Source organism: Morone saxatilis, unplaced genomic scaffold, assembly GCF_004916995.1.
Source record: "Morone saxatilis isolate NCDOM2014 unplaced genomic scaffold, NCSU_SB_2.0 Contig20, whole genome shotgun sequence".
Lineage (NCBI taxonomy): Eukaryota > Metazoa > Chordata > Actinopteri > Moronidae > Morone > Morone saxatilis.
The window spans coordinates 11,927,466-11,942,655 of record NW_023339763.1 but is presented as its reverse complement, the minus strand read 5'-3'; the positions used below and the strand labels follow the sequence as shown (position 1 = coordinate 11,942,655).

The window sequence follows — 15,190 nt, the reverse complement described above, 5'->3', positions numbered from 1 at the left end:
CTGGTGGGACAGGGAGGGGGAGGAGGGGGAGGCGGGGGAGGAAGAAGAGATGAAGATGGGGCAGGACCATGGGTTAAGACTGTGCTATGGCCCGGGTGTACAACTGGCGAAGGGCTTGAGTGTTTGTATGGAGACCGGGGGAAATGGGGGAGATGTGAGCCCAGAGGGGGAATGGGCGATGCGTTTGTGTCAGAGTGTGCGAGTAAAGTGGGTTCTGAGGCGACAGTCGGGAGCGTGTTAGATGTGCGAGATGATATGAGGTCTTTGCTGCTGTGTATGTGCAGCAGTGGTGAACTGTGTGATGAATGTCCTCTGAAAGGATAATAAAAGTTAGTGTTCTCATGGAGAAAGCTCCTCTTTGGCTCTTGTGTGCGCGGCAGTGTAAAATCTGGTCTGTTTGAGCAGCTATGCGATGAGAACAAGTCCGGGGGTTTAGGAAAATCAAGCAAAGAGGCATCGGAGTCTGCAGTGGAGAGCAGAGAAGAAAGGTTGGAGTCATGGCCTAAATGTGGTTCTGGTGTTGGGAAGGGCGGTAGGCAGGTATCTGTCTGGAGCTGTGCAGCCGGGGTAGCAGACACACAGGAGGAGGCAGGGGCCAGGTGTGTGGGTGCTGCTGGGTCTCTTCTGTAAGAGCCGGCTGCGGAGATGGTTTTGGAAGGGTCAAAAGTTGCAGTGATGGGGGAGGTAAGGGTGGGGAAGGAGGGGGCGGGGGGCTCCTGAGCTCCTGTCAGAGACTTGTCCCGGAGGCGCTGGAGTCGGGGAGGTAGGTTGTGACGACCCGGTAACCCTGGGCGCGGCGGATCATGTCGCGGATCTCCCCGTTGAGCTCCAGCAGCTTGGAGCAGATCAGGCTCAGGTCCTGGCGGGAGCCAACCAGGGCAATGGTTCCCGTCTGTCCCAGCGTCTGGTGGCGAAAGTAGACATTGAGCAGTGTCTGGACCTCGCTCTCTGAGCTGCCACCAAACACTCCGCTGGGCCACTGCCTCCTGAAGACGAGAAAAAAAAGAAGGTGTGATAGGTCAGTATATGTAGATATAAAGAGAGCAGTGCGCTGGGTGTGTGATTACCTCCAATGTTGGGCTTATTCATTTCCAATAACATTGTGGAGAACCATTATCTAGTTTAACAGTTTTGAAAAACTGAATTGTGACTCACCTGCACTCCTGGATGTAGCGCACAGCTTTGGTGAACTCGTGGTTCTTAAGGCACTCCAGTATGGCCTGCACAGCTGCCTCCGAGGTGGGGAAGCTGGGCACAACCATGGCTGCCACCTGGGTGGCGTGTGCGTGAGTGTGTGCCAAGTGTTTGTGTTCCAGGTCGCTGGCCACAGCCGCCTCTGCTGCCTGTAGGCTGGTCTTCAGGTCAGTAAGCTCTCGAGACATGTTCAGCAGCTATGAGGTGGCAGGGAAACAGATGGCAGTGGTTGAGAGTGTGTGTGTGTGTCTGTGTGAGCTTTTTTAGTAATCACAGAATGAACATTTATATCACTTGGTTCAATACTTAAGAGTTAGGAGTCAGCAGTGTTGAAAAGTGTTTTCTTCAGGTCAACAGCATTTTTTTTTTTTAAAAAGACATTTGTTTAAATTTAAAATAAATTTAGGAAGAACAAACTATCTCATAATGTAGCCAGGTGGAACTGAAGTTGAGGTCAGTTTGTCTGGCCGGACCTGTAACACCTATTGGCGAGCTGCTGGTGTGTTGAACACGCCGCTAATGAGAGTAAATTGAATTTAGCTGTATGCGGGTCCATTCTGGTGTGGCAATAGGAGCAGCATGCTGACTTACCTGCTGCGAGCTAACTGGAGCCGTGGATGTTACTACTTCATTGTGAGTAAGTTATCTTAATAATTTTATAGCACCATGGTTGGCTCCTGTTAATCTAATACAATCTAATACTGCACATGACCCTTAATGGGTTGCTTTTTTGTGCTTAAAGCGGTTTTTGTCCAAAATATATGTTTTGTATAATAAAGATTGTTATTTTTTATTGTGGCACATATTCCTATTCAACGGCATTTGAGCCTGCTGTCTGGGGCATTCGGATAAATCAGAATTCTTTAATAACCAAATTTGAAGTGTCCTTTGTGTTTACAGTCAAGCAGAAAAACATCGACAGCATTGACATTTATTGTATTTGATTCTGACTACAGATTACTTGTATAGTGAATTTTCTCATGTAGGCACAGGAGAACCAATAAAAGAGCTTGCTGTAAGACTGTAAATTATGTCTTCGTGGACTATGATTTGGCTCACCTCAGGCACAGAGCTGATGGCATGAACTTGACCAATGAGCGAGCAGTAAGACTGGAAGAGTAGGAGAAGCTGGAAATGCAGCTTGTAGAGCCTCTGGCAAAGTTCCAGTTGCTAGAAGACATTGAAAAAGAAACAGGGTCAGATTCATCAGTCGAAAAACTACACAGCCGTGTACCTAACACATATACACACAAATGCAAAGGAATACCAACACACAATAGCTAGCTGATTGTCTTATGCAAAGTAAATTAAGCAGTTTGTTTCAGAGGAATCTTAGGCAGTGAAGTGAAGAAACTTGTAAGAGAACTTACTGCAAGAGACTCCATTTGCTAGACAGCGAGAGAGCATGTTAGGGCGTCAGAGTGAGGTGAGAGGAAGACAAAGCGTCAATCAAACACATGCACAGCACAGTATAAACCACGCCTATTTACAGTCAAGCTACCAAGAATTAGTTAAGTGTATAAAACCCAGAAACTTAAACCTTATTTAGTCCTAGAGAGATAAAATAGATAACACACCACAAACATGCAAAGAGACATTTTATTGTGACAAAATCACAGAGGAGTCAAGAGATCAGAAATGAAAAGCACAGACGAAAAAGTAACCCGTATGCTGAGCGTGTTTCTCTGTAAATCTGAAACATCTGCATGTTACAGTAAATAACTTTGCCCGTACCTTCTCCTCTGAGTCTCCAGGCTGGCAGGTAACCACACTGTCACCAGGGCACCTGGGAAATGTGTCCTTACAGTTCCTTAGCCACTGAGGGGAAAAAACAAGAGGGTGGGAAAAGAGGAGAGATGGTGAATATTTTGTTGGATATACAGACAGATATAGCAATAACGCGTAAAGGTTCAGTTACCGATACAGCGGCGTCCTCTCTGGTGGTGTAGGTATCTAGATACTCCTGCAGCTCCAGTGCACTGAACTTCATCTTTTCAAGGAGACCATATGACATGATCTGGAAAGACCAACAAGCAGAAAGGAGAAGGTTAAAAATAGACCGAATCTCATTTTCCACTGTTTGCAGATTACCAAAGGCTGATCCAACCACCAAGCTGTAATCAACACCAAGTCAATTATTAATGCCAGCAATCCTCACCGTGTCAGCATCAATATAGATTGTGGGACAATCCGAGCATGTGGTTAGCATCTGTGAGGACCTGAGGAACTTCGATCCGATGCCCCTTAATCCTTCTCCAAGGTAAGTGGCAACATCAGTTGTCAGGAGGCAGAATTTACCCTGGATGTTCTGGGGAAGAAAAACAGTTTGAAGAATTTTTATACAGTTGTAAATCCGACTAGATATGAGCGTTTGCTTGACTCAGAGTCACAAACAGAAACACAGGGACACAGTATGATGATTTCTAAATGATTTCAACTAATCCTTCCTGTGATTTACCTTAAAGAGAGATGAGAAGACTTGAAAAGTGTGGACGGCACAGGACCCATCCAAGTCGGTCACAAGCTGGTTGATATGACAACGCCATGCCTCCTCAGCATCGTCGCACACTGTGGGTTGGAAGGCTGCCAAGATGGCGGAGAAAAATGGAGAAGGGGGAGGAGGAAAACCAAGGTCTTCCAAGTCATCTACATCATCACGTAAGCTGTCGCCATGGAAATGGGAAAGAAATGGGGGTACAAAGAAAAAAAAGGGTTTGATACCTTCCCCGAAAAAAAAGGCTTTGTATCAAAATCAAGTGCTGAGCTACCTCATGAGATTATACGAGCTAGAGAATGAGATTTCTTCTGTGCCACTTCTATCTACTTGTATCTATCTTGTTCTTTTATTTTGAAAAAAAGTATTGGCTTTTTGTAAAGTTAGCCTAAGGTAAAAGTTACAGGAGACAGAAAATATAATGCAATAAAGAAAAATAATGGTCACACACTGGATCTAACTAGGATATAACATATAAAACATGTAGGGGTTGGGAAACACTTATTTTGCATGCAGCCTAATTTTACGCATGTATGTAGCAGTGTTTTTATTTAGTGATTTAGTTATTTACACATGGTTTAAAGTCTATTTTCATTAGCATTGTTTTAACAGCGGTTTTCATATATGAGGAAGCCAGAAAATTGGATGTCTCAGAAAAGTATTTGCAGCACACTCCATTGTGAATAACATCTTATAATAATTGACCTGATTTGCCCTAATGCTGTATACACAAACATTGTGGTTGTGACAGGTTAAAATAAGCAGTTAGACTGCAGTTTAACCCGAGGTTTAGTCCCATTGTCAGTGAATCTGCCAGCTGATAAAAAGTTCCCGTGGAACAATACTCCATATTGTTTCCTGTTCTTGTACTCCTGTCTGTCACATTCACCTGGGCAGACAGTTGGGGTCTAGAAAGTCCAGCGGTGGTTGGCAGTAGTCTGGGTTGAGGCTGTGGTCCAGACTGCGCAGCTGATCCTGAGGTTGCCCTGGCAACTCCAGGGTGAAGCTTTCGCCACAGTCCGAGCCGTGAGGGAGCTCGTTGGCACTCAGTGACAGGTCGTCATCCTGGGCATGAGTGTCCTCATCGTCACCGCACACCCTCCCCTAAAGTGACAAAGATATTACATTTTCCTTAGGATAACAACTGTACAAATACATGAGTACATATCTGTGTATATGATTATAAGTATTATTCCTCACGTGTAGGGCACTGTGATCATCATGGAGCGCTCCCTGACCCGGTGTGGTGGCATTGAAGGATTGTGGCTCAGCAGATGTGTCGTAAGAAGTAGATAAAGAATCGGTGTGATTGGTTTCCTCTGATGGAGACGGGTTAGTCTGGAACAGGAAGGCAAACAAGGATATCTATAATTTTGATTGATTCATTCTGACAAACTGGGTCATTACAATAACGTTTTTTTCAGGCTCTAGTGGATGTTAATGTTGTATTGATCTAACAGTTACGGCTACGCACAAGCTGAGAGTGAGAGAGGCTCTGGCTAGTTGAAGACTCTTCTTCCTCCGAGGACTCGTCTGAATCATGGGGGTCCTCGTGACCCAGACTAGGGGTGCTGCCTGAGTGCTGGCTCTCCTCCAACAGGTCGCCCAGCTCTGTGCTGTCCAGAGATCGCCGACGCACGCCCCAATTAAAGTTATCGACTGTCTCGCCCTAGATAAAACACACATGCATACACATGGGAAGACAAGGGCAGAGGCAATGGTAGCAGTGAATTTCACTGCTGAGAGAATATTAACCTTCCAGATAATGAATAGTTGCTGTCTAAGGGTGTCAGATGACAAGCGCAAAATGCAAAATGATGTTATTCATGGCATGAAAATATGCTGGAAAGGCTGTTTGCATTCATCTTTATCCCATAAAGAAGTTACAATATCATTTATCTCCCATATGACAAAGAGCAATATTGTCAGAAAATGTAGTTCTGCAACCAAGCTGTGAGAGCAAAATGAAGCACAATCATCCTTTGTTTTTTCAAGGGGCAAACAAAGGAGCCAGCAACACCACAGAGCTTAGAGAAGCTAATGTAAGTGCTCAGTGTGAGAGACCTTACCTGGAGCTCCTAGGCAGCGAGGGGAAGAGAGAGAGACACAGAGTTAGACAGAGAGAGACAAGGAGGAGGGACAGAGAAATACATTTAAAATATATTCATGTTAAAGAAAGAAATGAATGAAACAGGCATTAAAGGCAAAAGGGAAGGAAAGAGACAGATACTTTACTATCTACACTTCAAATAAACTGACATAAGTTAAGTGACCATTAATTAAAATACAGTGAATTATGAATCGAACCTCTCCGTCCTCCAGCTCCACGTCCAGGAAGTCAAAGTCTCGGAAAACCCTGAACTGCTGCTCGCTGGCGGTGTCGTCAAGCGTGTCCTCTCTGGTTCCGCCCTCTTCTGATGACACGCCACTCTCCCGCACCTCCATCATGTCCAAGTCGCCACACGATGAGAAGATCACCTGACACGAAAAAAACAAGAGGTATTTACACCCGTCACAGACAGCCGTTGAAGTTCACATAAAAACAGCAACTTCCTTATGGATGACAGAAAAATACTGTCCAAATATACCTGGATAGATTGGAGGACTTTGCTAGGGTTGATTTCAAAAACTTGAATGTTAAAAAGAGTACAGAGAACACAATTTGCGATTGCAATTTGAGACTTCTTCCGTTTTGTAGATTTATGTTGTCTGTAAACAAGCCGACACTACAGGTAGAGTATTGTAAACAAGAGATGGGGGGTAGCTTACAGATGGGTTCTTGGTGAGTCCAACTTCCTGTCCACAAAGAGATAAAACGTTCACCAGCTTCTCTCTGGTTCTTTTCTGTATAAAGGATAAAGACAGCAAGAAATAAGAGTATTAATTAGTGAGGGAATGGACACAAACTCGAGACCCATTCACCTTTCTTGGCTTGTTCACTTTTAACTGCTTCAGATGTTTAAATAACCAATAAATCAGTTGAGCCCAGAGCTTTCATAAATTTAACATTTGTATACAGTATGTACAAAGTCTAGCAGAGGTTGTGCTTGTTAAACTAAGGCACCTGCAGAGAAATATGACTTTGATGTCAAAACAAAGAACAGTGGTCAGCCAGTATGACATAAATCAAGTAGGGACAATTCGGATATTTGTAGTCGTCATAATATCACAGTTTGTTGTTACTAATGTTGCAACACCAAGCAGCATTGATATGCTATACCAAAGACAAAAGAAATCTACATAAACTGTAAGAGATCTAACATTTTGATTTAGTGATACCTAAATGATAAGGTTTAACTCTACCTGAGAGGACTGTGGTCGCCTCCAGCTGACAGGCACCAGGATGGTGTTGGAGTTGGATCCAGAGGAGGTGGAGGAAGTACTGCGGGTTACAGCCATGGCTCTGGCTTTGCCCTCTCTACCCCCTGAACCCTGGAGCTCATCGAACCGACGACCAATCACTGGAGTCTGGGAGGAAAACATAGAGGCAGGCCCTCATGAAAATGTTTGAATATCACCGTTTTATAAATGCTGAGTAGTGTAAGTGTAAGTGGGTGTTTTTAACACTTGTACTTTAACACTTTTAATGTCCATTTCATTTTGTGGCTTCCTTACCTCAGAGATGTCAAAGGTGAAGTCCAGTGTTTTTCCAGGCAGTGCCTTGGCTGAACCGTCCCACACCCTGCTGACCTCTAGGTTGGACAGGTCACCCTGTGAGTGGCCGTACACCGGATGAACTAGGCTGGCAGAGCGTGACACTACCAGTTTCAAGATGTTTAAAGCATCCTTCCAGTGTACTGTCTATGGAATCACAAACACAGTATAAGAGAGACACAATAGCACACAGTGGTAGTGCAGTAAGCAGCAACTAACACAAAGTACTGCAGGACAGTTACCTGGACAAACTTCTCAATGGTCTTTGTGACATCGGCATTGAACTGTTTGACTTGTACAGCAGTCAGGTCCATGTGGCTGAGCAGACAGTAGATGATCTGGAGGAGAGACTGCTGCATGCTGGGAAGGCCCTTATCCAGCAGCTGAGAGATGGAGAGAGACATTCAGTGACTGACAAAGTATGCAAACACAATATTGTCTTGCATAGGGGCAATGTCAATGGGTGTATGAATGTATGAATGTATGAATTAAACTCCCCACAGAAGGATTACTGAAACATCCTAACAAACCAATACTTTTAGTACATCTTTGTAGCCACACTGAGAGAATGTTAACTATGTAAACTAGAATGCATATTTATCAGCACTTACCTCGGCCATATAGGTGACCATGTTGAGTGTGATGTCGGAGAAAGCCTCATGCAGGTAGCGGCAAACCACACTGACCCAGGAGAAAGGGTCCCGTGTGTAAGAACGTGTCTTATAGAGAGTCATAACGTGGGCCAAATGGGACAGCTTTGTGTGCTTCTCCACCAAACACACCTGAGAGACAAAAGGAGAGAGCATAAGAGAGAGGAAGAGGCAAATTGCTTTAATGTGAAACTTTGGCTTTTCATCTCTCCAGCATGCATCTTTTTAAAAAGAAACTTGCTTTAATGCCTAATAAAGCCTGACCTAACCAAAAGGTAACTCAATTAAAGCAAAGGAAACTAAAGTAAACTAGGCTTAAGTGAAGAACTGCACAGTACCTGTGCGATCCTCTCAGCGCTCTCCTTACAAAACTGAGTTGGGTGGCCAAAGTGCTGCACCAGGTGAGGCAGCAGACACAGCACATTCAGAGGGAAACCTGCACAGAGAGAAGAGGTTGAACAACACCCAGTGGAAATAAAAACTACAGACTTGTCAATGAGCTAATAAAATGATAGAGGATGGAAAATACCTACCTATAGACTGTGAACTGTCAACAACAGGCACGCGGGAGACTGGCGTGAGCTGGCAGAAGAGCTGTAATGTGAGGTCAAAAGTGGCCTGGGAGGTAAAACCCTTCAACAAAAGCTGCTGAATCCCAGAGAACCCGCTCCACCTCAGCTGAGCCTGCAGCTTCTCTAGGCGTTCGCGGTTCTCCGCTCTGTCTAAGGGCACCTGGGAAATAAGAAGAATGTTTTTGTTTAACTGAAACTGGAGGTTGGTTGTATTATTTTGTGTTCCCCCTGAAATGCATCATGACAACCTAAGGCATTGCTGATAGCTGGGCATCCCATTGTATTTATTTGACAGGAGGACTTCATTTTAAAATATAATAAACTGTACAATTGTAAGGCCTAGTAGCTAAGAACTAACAGTGTGAGGCTCTTTGGATGGCTCAGTTGGTACTTCAGTTCAAACGACTTGGTCCAGTCAGTAGTAAGGAGCAGCACAGCCTTCAGAAATCACTCAAACTGCTTGCTCTGTCCTAACTTTTGTTCCTACAATTATGTAACTTCAGTCATCATCATTCATTCATCAGTAAGTTTCATCATATCTACCTTTGACAGCAACTTGTGAACAAGGCGAAGTGACATTTGATATTCAAACTCAAAGTCTGACTCCATGAGTGACACTGCCACCCAGAAGACTGTGGCCAGTATCGATGAGGGATGGGAAACGTGGGCAGGATCCGATAGAACGCTGGGATCAATACGATTGGTTGATGACGTGCATGACCCAGGGGTTCTTCCTGTTCGGGCAAGGCCGTGACTGTTGCAGGCCTTTAGATTGAAAATGTAATTTAAATTAGTGATATGTACTGTGTTCAGCAAGTCTGCTCCAGCATTAAACAAGAATCCTTCTTTCTTGCCTGTATGCGGTCCAGAGTTGCACTGCGAGGAGGATCACTCGACTGGTGACCACACTCTCCAAACTTCTTGGGGACCGAATAGGAGCGCTGGTGGCGTTGTGACGACAGACCGACAAATCCCGGGCCAGGGAAGTTCAACTGACCTGTGCTCTTTCTGTTCATCAGTTTGTCGCTAGTCACAAAGTCGGGTGAGGACGTCCTGTGAATGAAATACAGAAAAAATGAATATACTTTAATATGGTGTCCTTGTTTTAGCAAAATACAGGCTGGATACATTTGATTTTTTACTGATAAAGAGCAGAGGCCTACCTGGTTAGAGCTGCCATAAGGTCACTGTTTTTCAGACATTCTGCTAGATTCACCACCACTGACTCCAGCGTCAATAGCACCTCCATCACATAGCCCTGAAACACACGTATGCTGCTGAATTAAACACACATCAGCACCAACATGCAGTATCATTTGCAGAGAAAGGAGAGTTAAGTTAAGTGCTGTAATAGTTCTCTCAAATGCTGCTTCGAACTCGAGAATCTCTCGCTCTCTCTCACCTGCACCTCATCCCCGTGTTCTCCCACCACCTCGACAAGGCGTGAGACCAGGTCAGACACAGCGTGGTTGTTGATTGGCTGTTTGAGGGCTCTGAAGACCTGGAAAGACCGCCCAGCATAGTGGCGTGATGAGCTGCATAGAGCCGTCTGTAGAGCCACGTCGCTCAGCTGTTGCTCCAGGTGGAAGTCTGTATAAACAGATTGGTACAAATGCAGGTTTGTTTAGAGATATGGGTTATTACTTTTATACTTTTAAGATACAAAGTAATTGTTGAGAAGATTTGCTGTCTCTATTGTGCTCAATGTGTTGGATTTTGAATTAAGTCTGGTGGGTTGCCTCAAGAAGTGTTTTCAGAAGCGCTATATGTGAATCATAAGTTAGTAAGTGAGAGTGATGCTATTCTTTTTCATTATTTATGTTTTACAAGCTACTCTTTGCTCTTGTTATTTTTTATTCTGCTCTTGTTATTTTTTTATTCTTTCCTTAATGTATGCTGTTGCAAACTGCAATTTCCCCATTGTTGGGAAAATAAAGTTTTCTTATCTTATCTTATCTTATCTGACATTAAAGTGAGCAGTTTCTCACCTGACTTGGACTCCTTGAAGACAGAGACGACATGGCGTAAGAAGTTAGAGAGCTGCTCCGTACTCTTGGAGTTGGGGTTCTTTGGTGTGATGTCCTCATGCAACCACAGCGGCCCAAACGCTCTGAGCAACAACAACACAGTACTCCAGGCACTGTATATACCCACCACCAGTAGCACCACATACAAGTTACAGAAGCACTTAAATATGTGCACACATCATGCACTACAGTGAGACTCACACACACAAACACACACACTTCACAAACATACCAGTGGCACTTCTGCAGTACAATTGCAGAAAACACCACTGGAGTTGTGCATACCTGGTGGAGAGGAACTCGATGAGTTTATTCATCTTCTCGTCAGTTTCATTGTGCGTATCTTCAAGGTCCTCCAGGTCGTCAGGTGTCACAAGGGGCAAATTTCCAACACTGCCTGCAGTGCTGCCGCCACCCAGACTGGCAGAGGAAGAGTTGGAGGTGGAGCTGAGGCCAGAGTCCACCACCGGGGACGCCTGCCACTCTCGCAGGAAGTCAGGGGCATCTGAAGGAACATGATGATGAAGTACACAGAATCAAATGTATTATTAATATATTGCCCTGCAGCTTTGTCATGCTGTTATGTACTGTACTCTTTCAACATAATCAGTTCTCCCTTTTGAAAACGGACGAAACAATCATTTATATACACCAGTAAATGTCACAGGATTAATAAATGTGTGTTAAATGTTTTTCACTTACGTGACTGCTGGTACTCTGTGTGGTAGCTGGACTTAATGGTGAGGGTCTTGTTGTCACTGATCTCTCTCGTCAGCATCAGAACTGAGGCTATTACCTGGAAACACAAAAAGGAGGGTTCTTCAGTTGTCCAGTGTGGATGGGTGTATGTTTGACTAAATAACTCTCTGTAGCCACTATATGCAATGCCATGTTAATTCAGGCTAAATTGGTATAATGATAACAAATATTAGGGTCCCACTCTGACCTGGAAGTTGTTGTTGCAGGAAAGGGCAATAAGGAGGTGGAGAAGAAGACGTTTGCTGTGTTCATAGACCTCTGGTCTGTAGTGGTCTAGACCTGATAAAATACACATTCAGTAAGACATCAACAGAATTATGATTCTGCACACAAAGTAGAACACAGTCTATATTATAACACACAGATACAGATACGTATAAAGAAGGAGACAAACACAGCAAAATAAGTAAGTGCGTTGATTGTCTTTTTGTTTAATTGTTTTAGATTTTGATTGTATTGATACTGTCATTTAACTGCATATCTGTCTTTCTGTAAATACAAGTTTGTACATTTTTAGGAATTACCTATAAGAATAAAATATATTAAGAGAAGTGATATTGATAATATTGCTGTGCCCAAAAATGTTGGTCTACAGTTTCTTAACTCCTACATGTACAAGGGCTACTTGTGCTTCATTGGTTGCTATAGCAACTGCCAACCAGGTAGCTTGTATTTCCCTTTCTCAATTACGCAAGTGATTAAATTATTTTATAGAGCTGTTGTTTGTATTAGACAGATTTTGGTGTTATTTGCTGTGTGCCTTAGTAACTGTGATATGTATTGAGTCCTATTGTTAGTATGATTTTAACGGATGTATTTTCTGTTATTGAAGTAGAGTAGCTACTGTTACAATAGGGATCTAAATAAACAAACCCTATGTACTGTACATTACTATAAATAAAACATTTCTGCCAATACAAGTCCAGTAACATGAAACATTACAACATGCGTAGGAGCCTCTGTGATTTTCTATGTTTTATAGTCTGGTATTGTTCACTGCACTGTTATTATAGGTGGTGGGCATGATCACTGGAGCTTGGGCGGTAATGGTAGGGTAATATCTGATTGCATTCTAGTGTTCATATTTTTTGGCATTGAAAGATAGCCTGGGGGACCTACTTGGCAATAAAACTCATTATGAATCTGGTTGTTCTTAAGTTTCAGCATCTGTTACTGAAGAACAATTAAAATTTTTAAATGATATTCCTAAAGGATGGCAATACAACAAAGCCCAAAATGAGGAATAACTGATGGCAACACTACGTTACACTATGACGTATATTATAATTATATTATGTATTGTTCAAAGTTCAAGTTTAAAACATAGAAGCATATTAACAAGTTATGACATAAGGAAAAAACTGCTTTTTAAATCTTTCTGCTACAAGGAATTGTGGATGGCATTATCTCCTTTTGTATCTAAAGGATGCTGCTAAAGAAGATAATAAAGAAAGCTTTGAAGCATCTTTCATCAGCATTTAGAGAATTCGAACAGCTCTTATCATTATTGCCACTCAAATACTTCCGGGTCCTTTCACTCAGTTAGGAACCTTTCTAAGTAAAGAAAAGACTATTTGACCAGACCCTGTTGTATGTGTTTCGTGGAAGAATAAATGGTTAAATGCATATCTTTGAAGTGCACCTGAATTATTTGAACTATGCGCGCCACAGTGTTTTCTCTCATGCCTGCATAGGCCTATAGATCTAACATGGATTCTTAGACATGATGCACACTGATTGGATGATAATGAATATGAGGGTTAGTATGCTGAATATGCAGAATGCATAATAATACGTTTCTGCACAGCTGACAGAATAGGTATGTATCCACTTATTAGATAATACAGTCCTTGTTAGAAATGCAGGTCCTGGGGAATGTGTCTGTGTCTGTGGTGACACAAGAGAACAGTCTGTCCTCCGTGTCCGTGTGGGATGAAGATAAAACTTCACACAGTCACGCTACAAGCTTATTGAACGTCACAGAGAATACGTAAACTCCTCAAGGTTATTTTTGGGTATGTGTCTTTGTATGTGTTGATGGCAAACACCCTGTTGACAGCCAGTGAATGATGAGTTTTGATCTTATCTTTTTTTAGTTCAATTACCTGCTGTTCCCTTAATGGGCGATAAGAGTGATACGGACTTGAGAACGTCAAAAAGTTTATACAGGTGGCCAACAACCAGCTACTCCAGTTTTTCACATAAGAATGTCTCTGGTCAAAAATTGTCATGACATTTTACTTTGTTTAAATTAAACTCTTCTTTCTTTTTCTTTTCCTTTCTAATCAGCTTAAAGCTCCATAGACCTCTTGTACCAAGAGAACAGTAGACCAAAGTTGAGTTATGTGTATGTGAACGCTTACCCAAGAAGAGGGCATGTAGTAGCAGGGGCAGGTGTAGAGCCCAGTCTTCTCTCACGCTGTGGTCCACCACCATTTCAGTCATAAATATCACTGCGATGTTACACCTGAGGATCAACAAAGAAATACACACAAATCTGTGTGAGAGTGCACATAATATCCACAATATGTGTTCTTTCCATAGGCTGAGGGGGGGTGTATTGAGTAGTCTGACTATCCTTTCATCCATTCATTCTAAACAGGCTTGGGTTCAAGCCCATGGGATGTCAATTAGGCCACATGTAGTGTCCTGGAGCTCTGACAACACTTAGAATAATAATTCTGTCCTTCAATTAAATTATGGGTGCAATTAAGGATTTTTTTTCAATATAGAGAAAAAATAAAGAGTCCAAAGTCTTCAGGTTGCTTTGCAGTTTAAAACCAAAGATATTACATTTAATATCATGGGGGAGAAAAAAAAACACATTTGAGCAACTGAACCAGTGATTTTTTTGGGACTTTTTCATAAAAATGACTTAAATCTAAATAGTTGAATGGTTTTCTGTCAATCAACTAATTTAGTTTTACTGTATTCGCTATTGGTTTTACCTGTCAAATGTAAAGTTAAGTTAAGGAATGTGCTTGTTGATGCCGATTAGGCAAAAAATTGTGTCGTTATCTGTCACTAAGTGTAGATCATCATTCAAGTCTTATCCTAGAAATGGGTTTTGTGTATTTGTTGCTGCTGGGATTGTGGGGCTTCTCTTATTACTGAATGATAATGAACATGACAAACTACAGATACAGAAACTATATCTGCCCCAATATAAAGTCCCATTAACGTAATAAAACAGTCTGTTCTCCCGTAATGTATTGTAAATACAAGCATCGTAAATCTAACCCGAATCTCATTTTAAGTAATGATTTTGGGGCGTCGAGTGTGACAGAGAAGATAAATGATTAAATCTTTTCTAACATTCACTCTCTGCATAGCAGAGACAGAGCGAGTTGGCTAGGTTTAATTTTCTGCTGGAGTTTATCCGACCATCTGTGAGTAGGTGTAACTAGTCTGTGTAACAGAATACCTCTCTTTGCTGACTCCGCTGATAAGTTGCTGATAGCAAAGTCACTGTTCCAACTGTCTGAGTCTGTCACCTGTGTGTGATTTTTGTGGTTGTTTCACAGCAGATTCAGTGTACATCCATGTTTGTTTGTGCATACCTATGCAGCGGTCCTCTAGGTGTGATGGTTTCAGGAAGGTAGTCAACCAGAGGAGCCCAGCAACCTCCGTTAACAGGCATGGGCAACGGCTGAGGATGGTTGGTCTCCAGAACGCCCAGTAGCCAACCAGCATATGGGGGGAGTGGTTCAGCTACAAAAATAGACCAATAACAAGATGTAGTTAATAAACAAACATATATCCCATGAACTCTCTGAACTTTAATGGTATCTATTGAAAGTACACAGACCATATACCGTAAAGTATATATATATATATATA

The 15,190-nt window shown here is 42.6% G+C and overlaps 1 protein-coding gene across 1 annotated transcript in view; it reads right to left on the bottom strand.

The window, feature by feature from the left end:
* Nucleotides 1-689: 689 nt before the first annotated feature.
* Nucleotides 690-15,190, bottom strand: part of fryb (furry homolog b (Drosophila)) — a 46,654-nt gene continuing 32,153 nt past the window's right edge. The window contains 29 exon segments of the mRNA XM_035666070.1: nucleotides 690-986; nucleotides 1,156-1,391; nucleotides 2,254-2,364; nucleotides 2,929-3,012; nucleotides 3,113-3,211; nucleotides 3,353-3,502; nucleotides 3,653-3,857; nucleotides 4,578-4,792; nucleotides 4,889-5,026; nucleotides 5,163-5,357; nucleotides 5,758-5,766; nucleotides 5,996-6,166; nucleotides 6,458-6,532; nucleotides 6,992-7,156; nucleotides 7,304-7,489; nucleotides 7,585-7,725; nucleotides 7,954-8,124; nucleotides 8,331-8,428; nucleotides 8,526-8,724; nucleotides 9,108-9,329; nucleotides 9,419-9,617; nucleotides 9,728-9,822; nucleotides 9,967-10,154; nucleotides 10,553-10,674; nucleotides 10,877-11,096; nucleotides 11,294-11,387; nucleotides 11,538-11,629; nucleotides 13,714-13,817; nucleotides 14,911-15,061. Of these exon segments, the coding sequence (XP_035521963.1) occupies nucleotides 728-986; nucleotides 1,156-1,391; nucleotides 2,254-2,364; nucleotides 2,929-3,012; nucleotides 3,113-3,211; nucleotides 3,353-3,502; nucleotides 3,653-3,857; nucleotides 4,578-4,792; nucleotides 4,889-5,026; nucleotides 5,163-5,357; nucleotides 5,758-5,766; nucleotides 5,996-6,166; nucleotides 6,458-6,532; nucleotides 6,992-7,156; nucleotides 7,304-7,489; nucleotides 7,585-7,725; nucleotides 7,954-8,124; nucleotides 8,331-8,428; nucleotides 8,526-8,724; nucleotides 9,108-9,329; nucleotides 9,419-9,617; nucleotides 9,728-9,822; nucleotides 9,967-10,154; nucleotides 10,553-10,674; nucleotides 10,877-11,096; nucleotides 11,294-11,387; nucleotides 11,538-11,629; nucleotides 13,714-13,817; nucleotides 14,911-15,061 (4,394 nt within the window). The 3' untranslated portion in view covers nucleotides 690-727.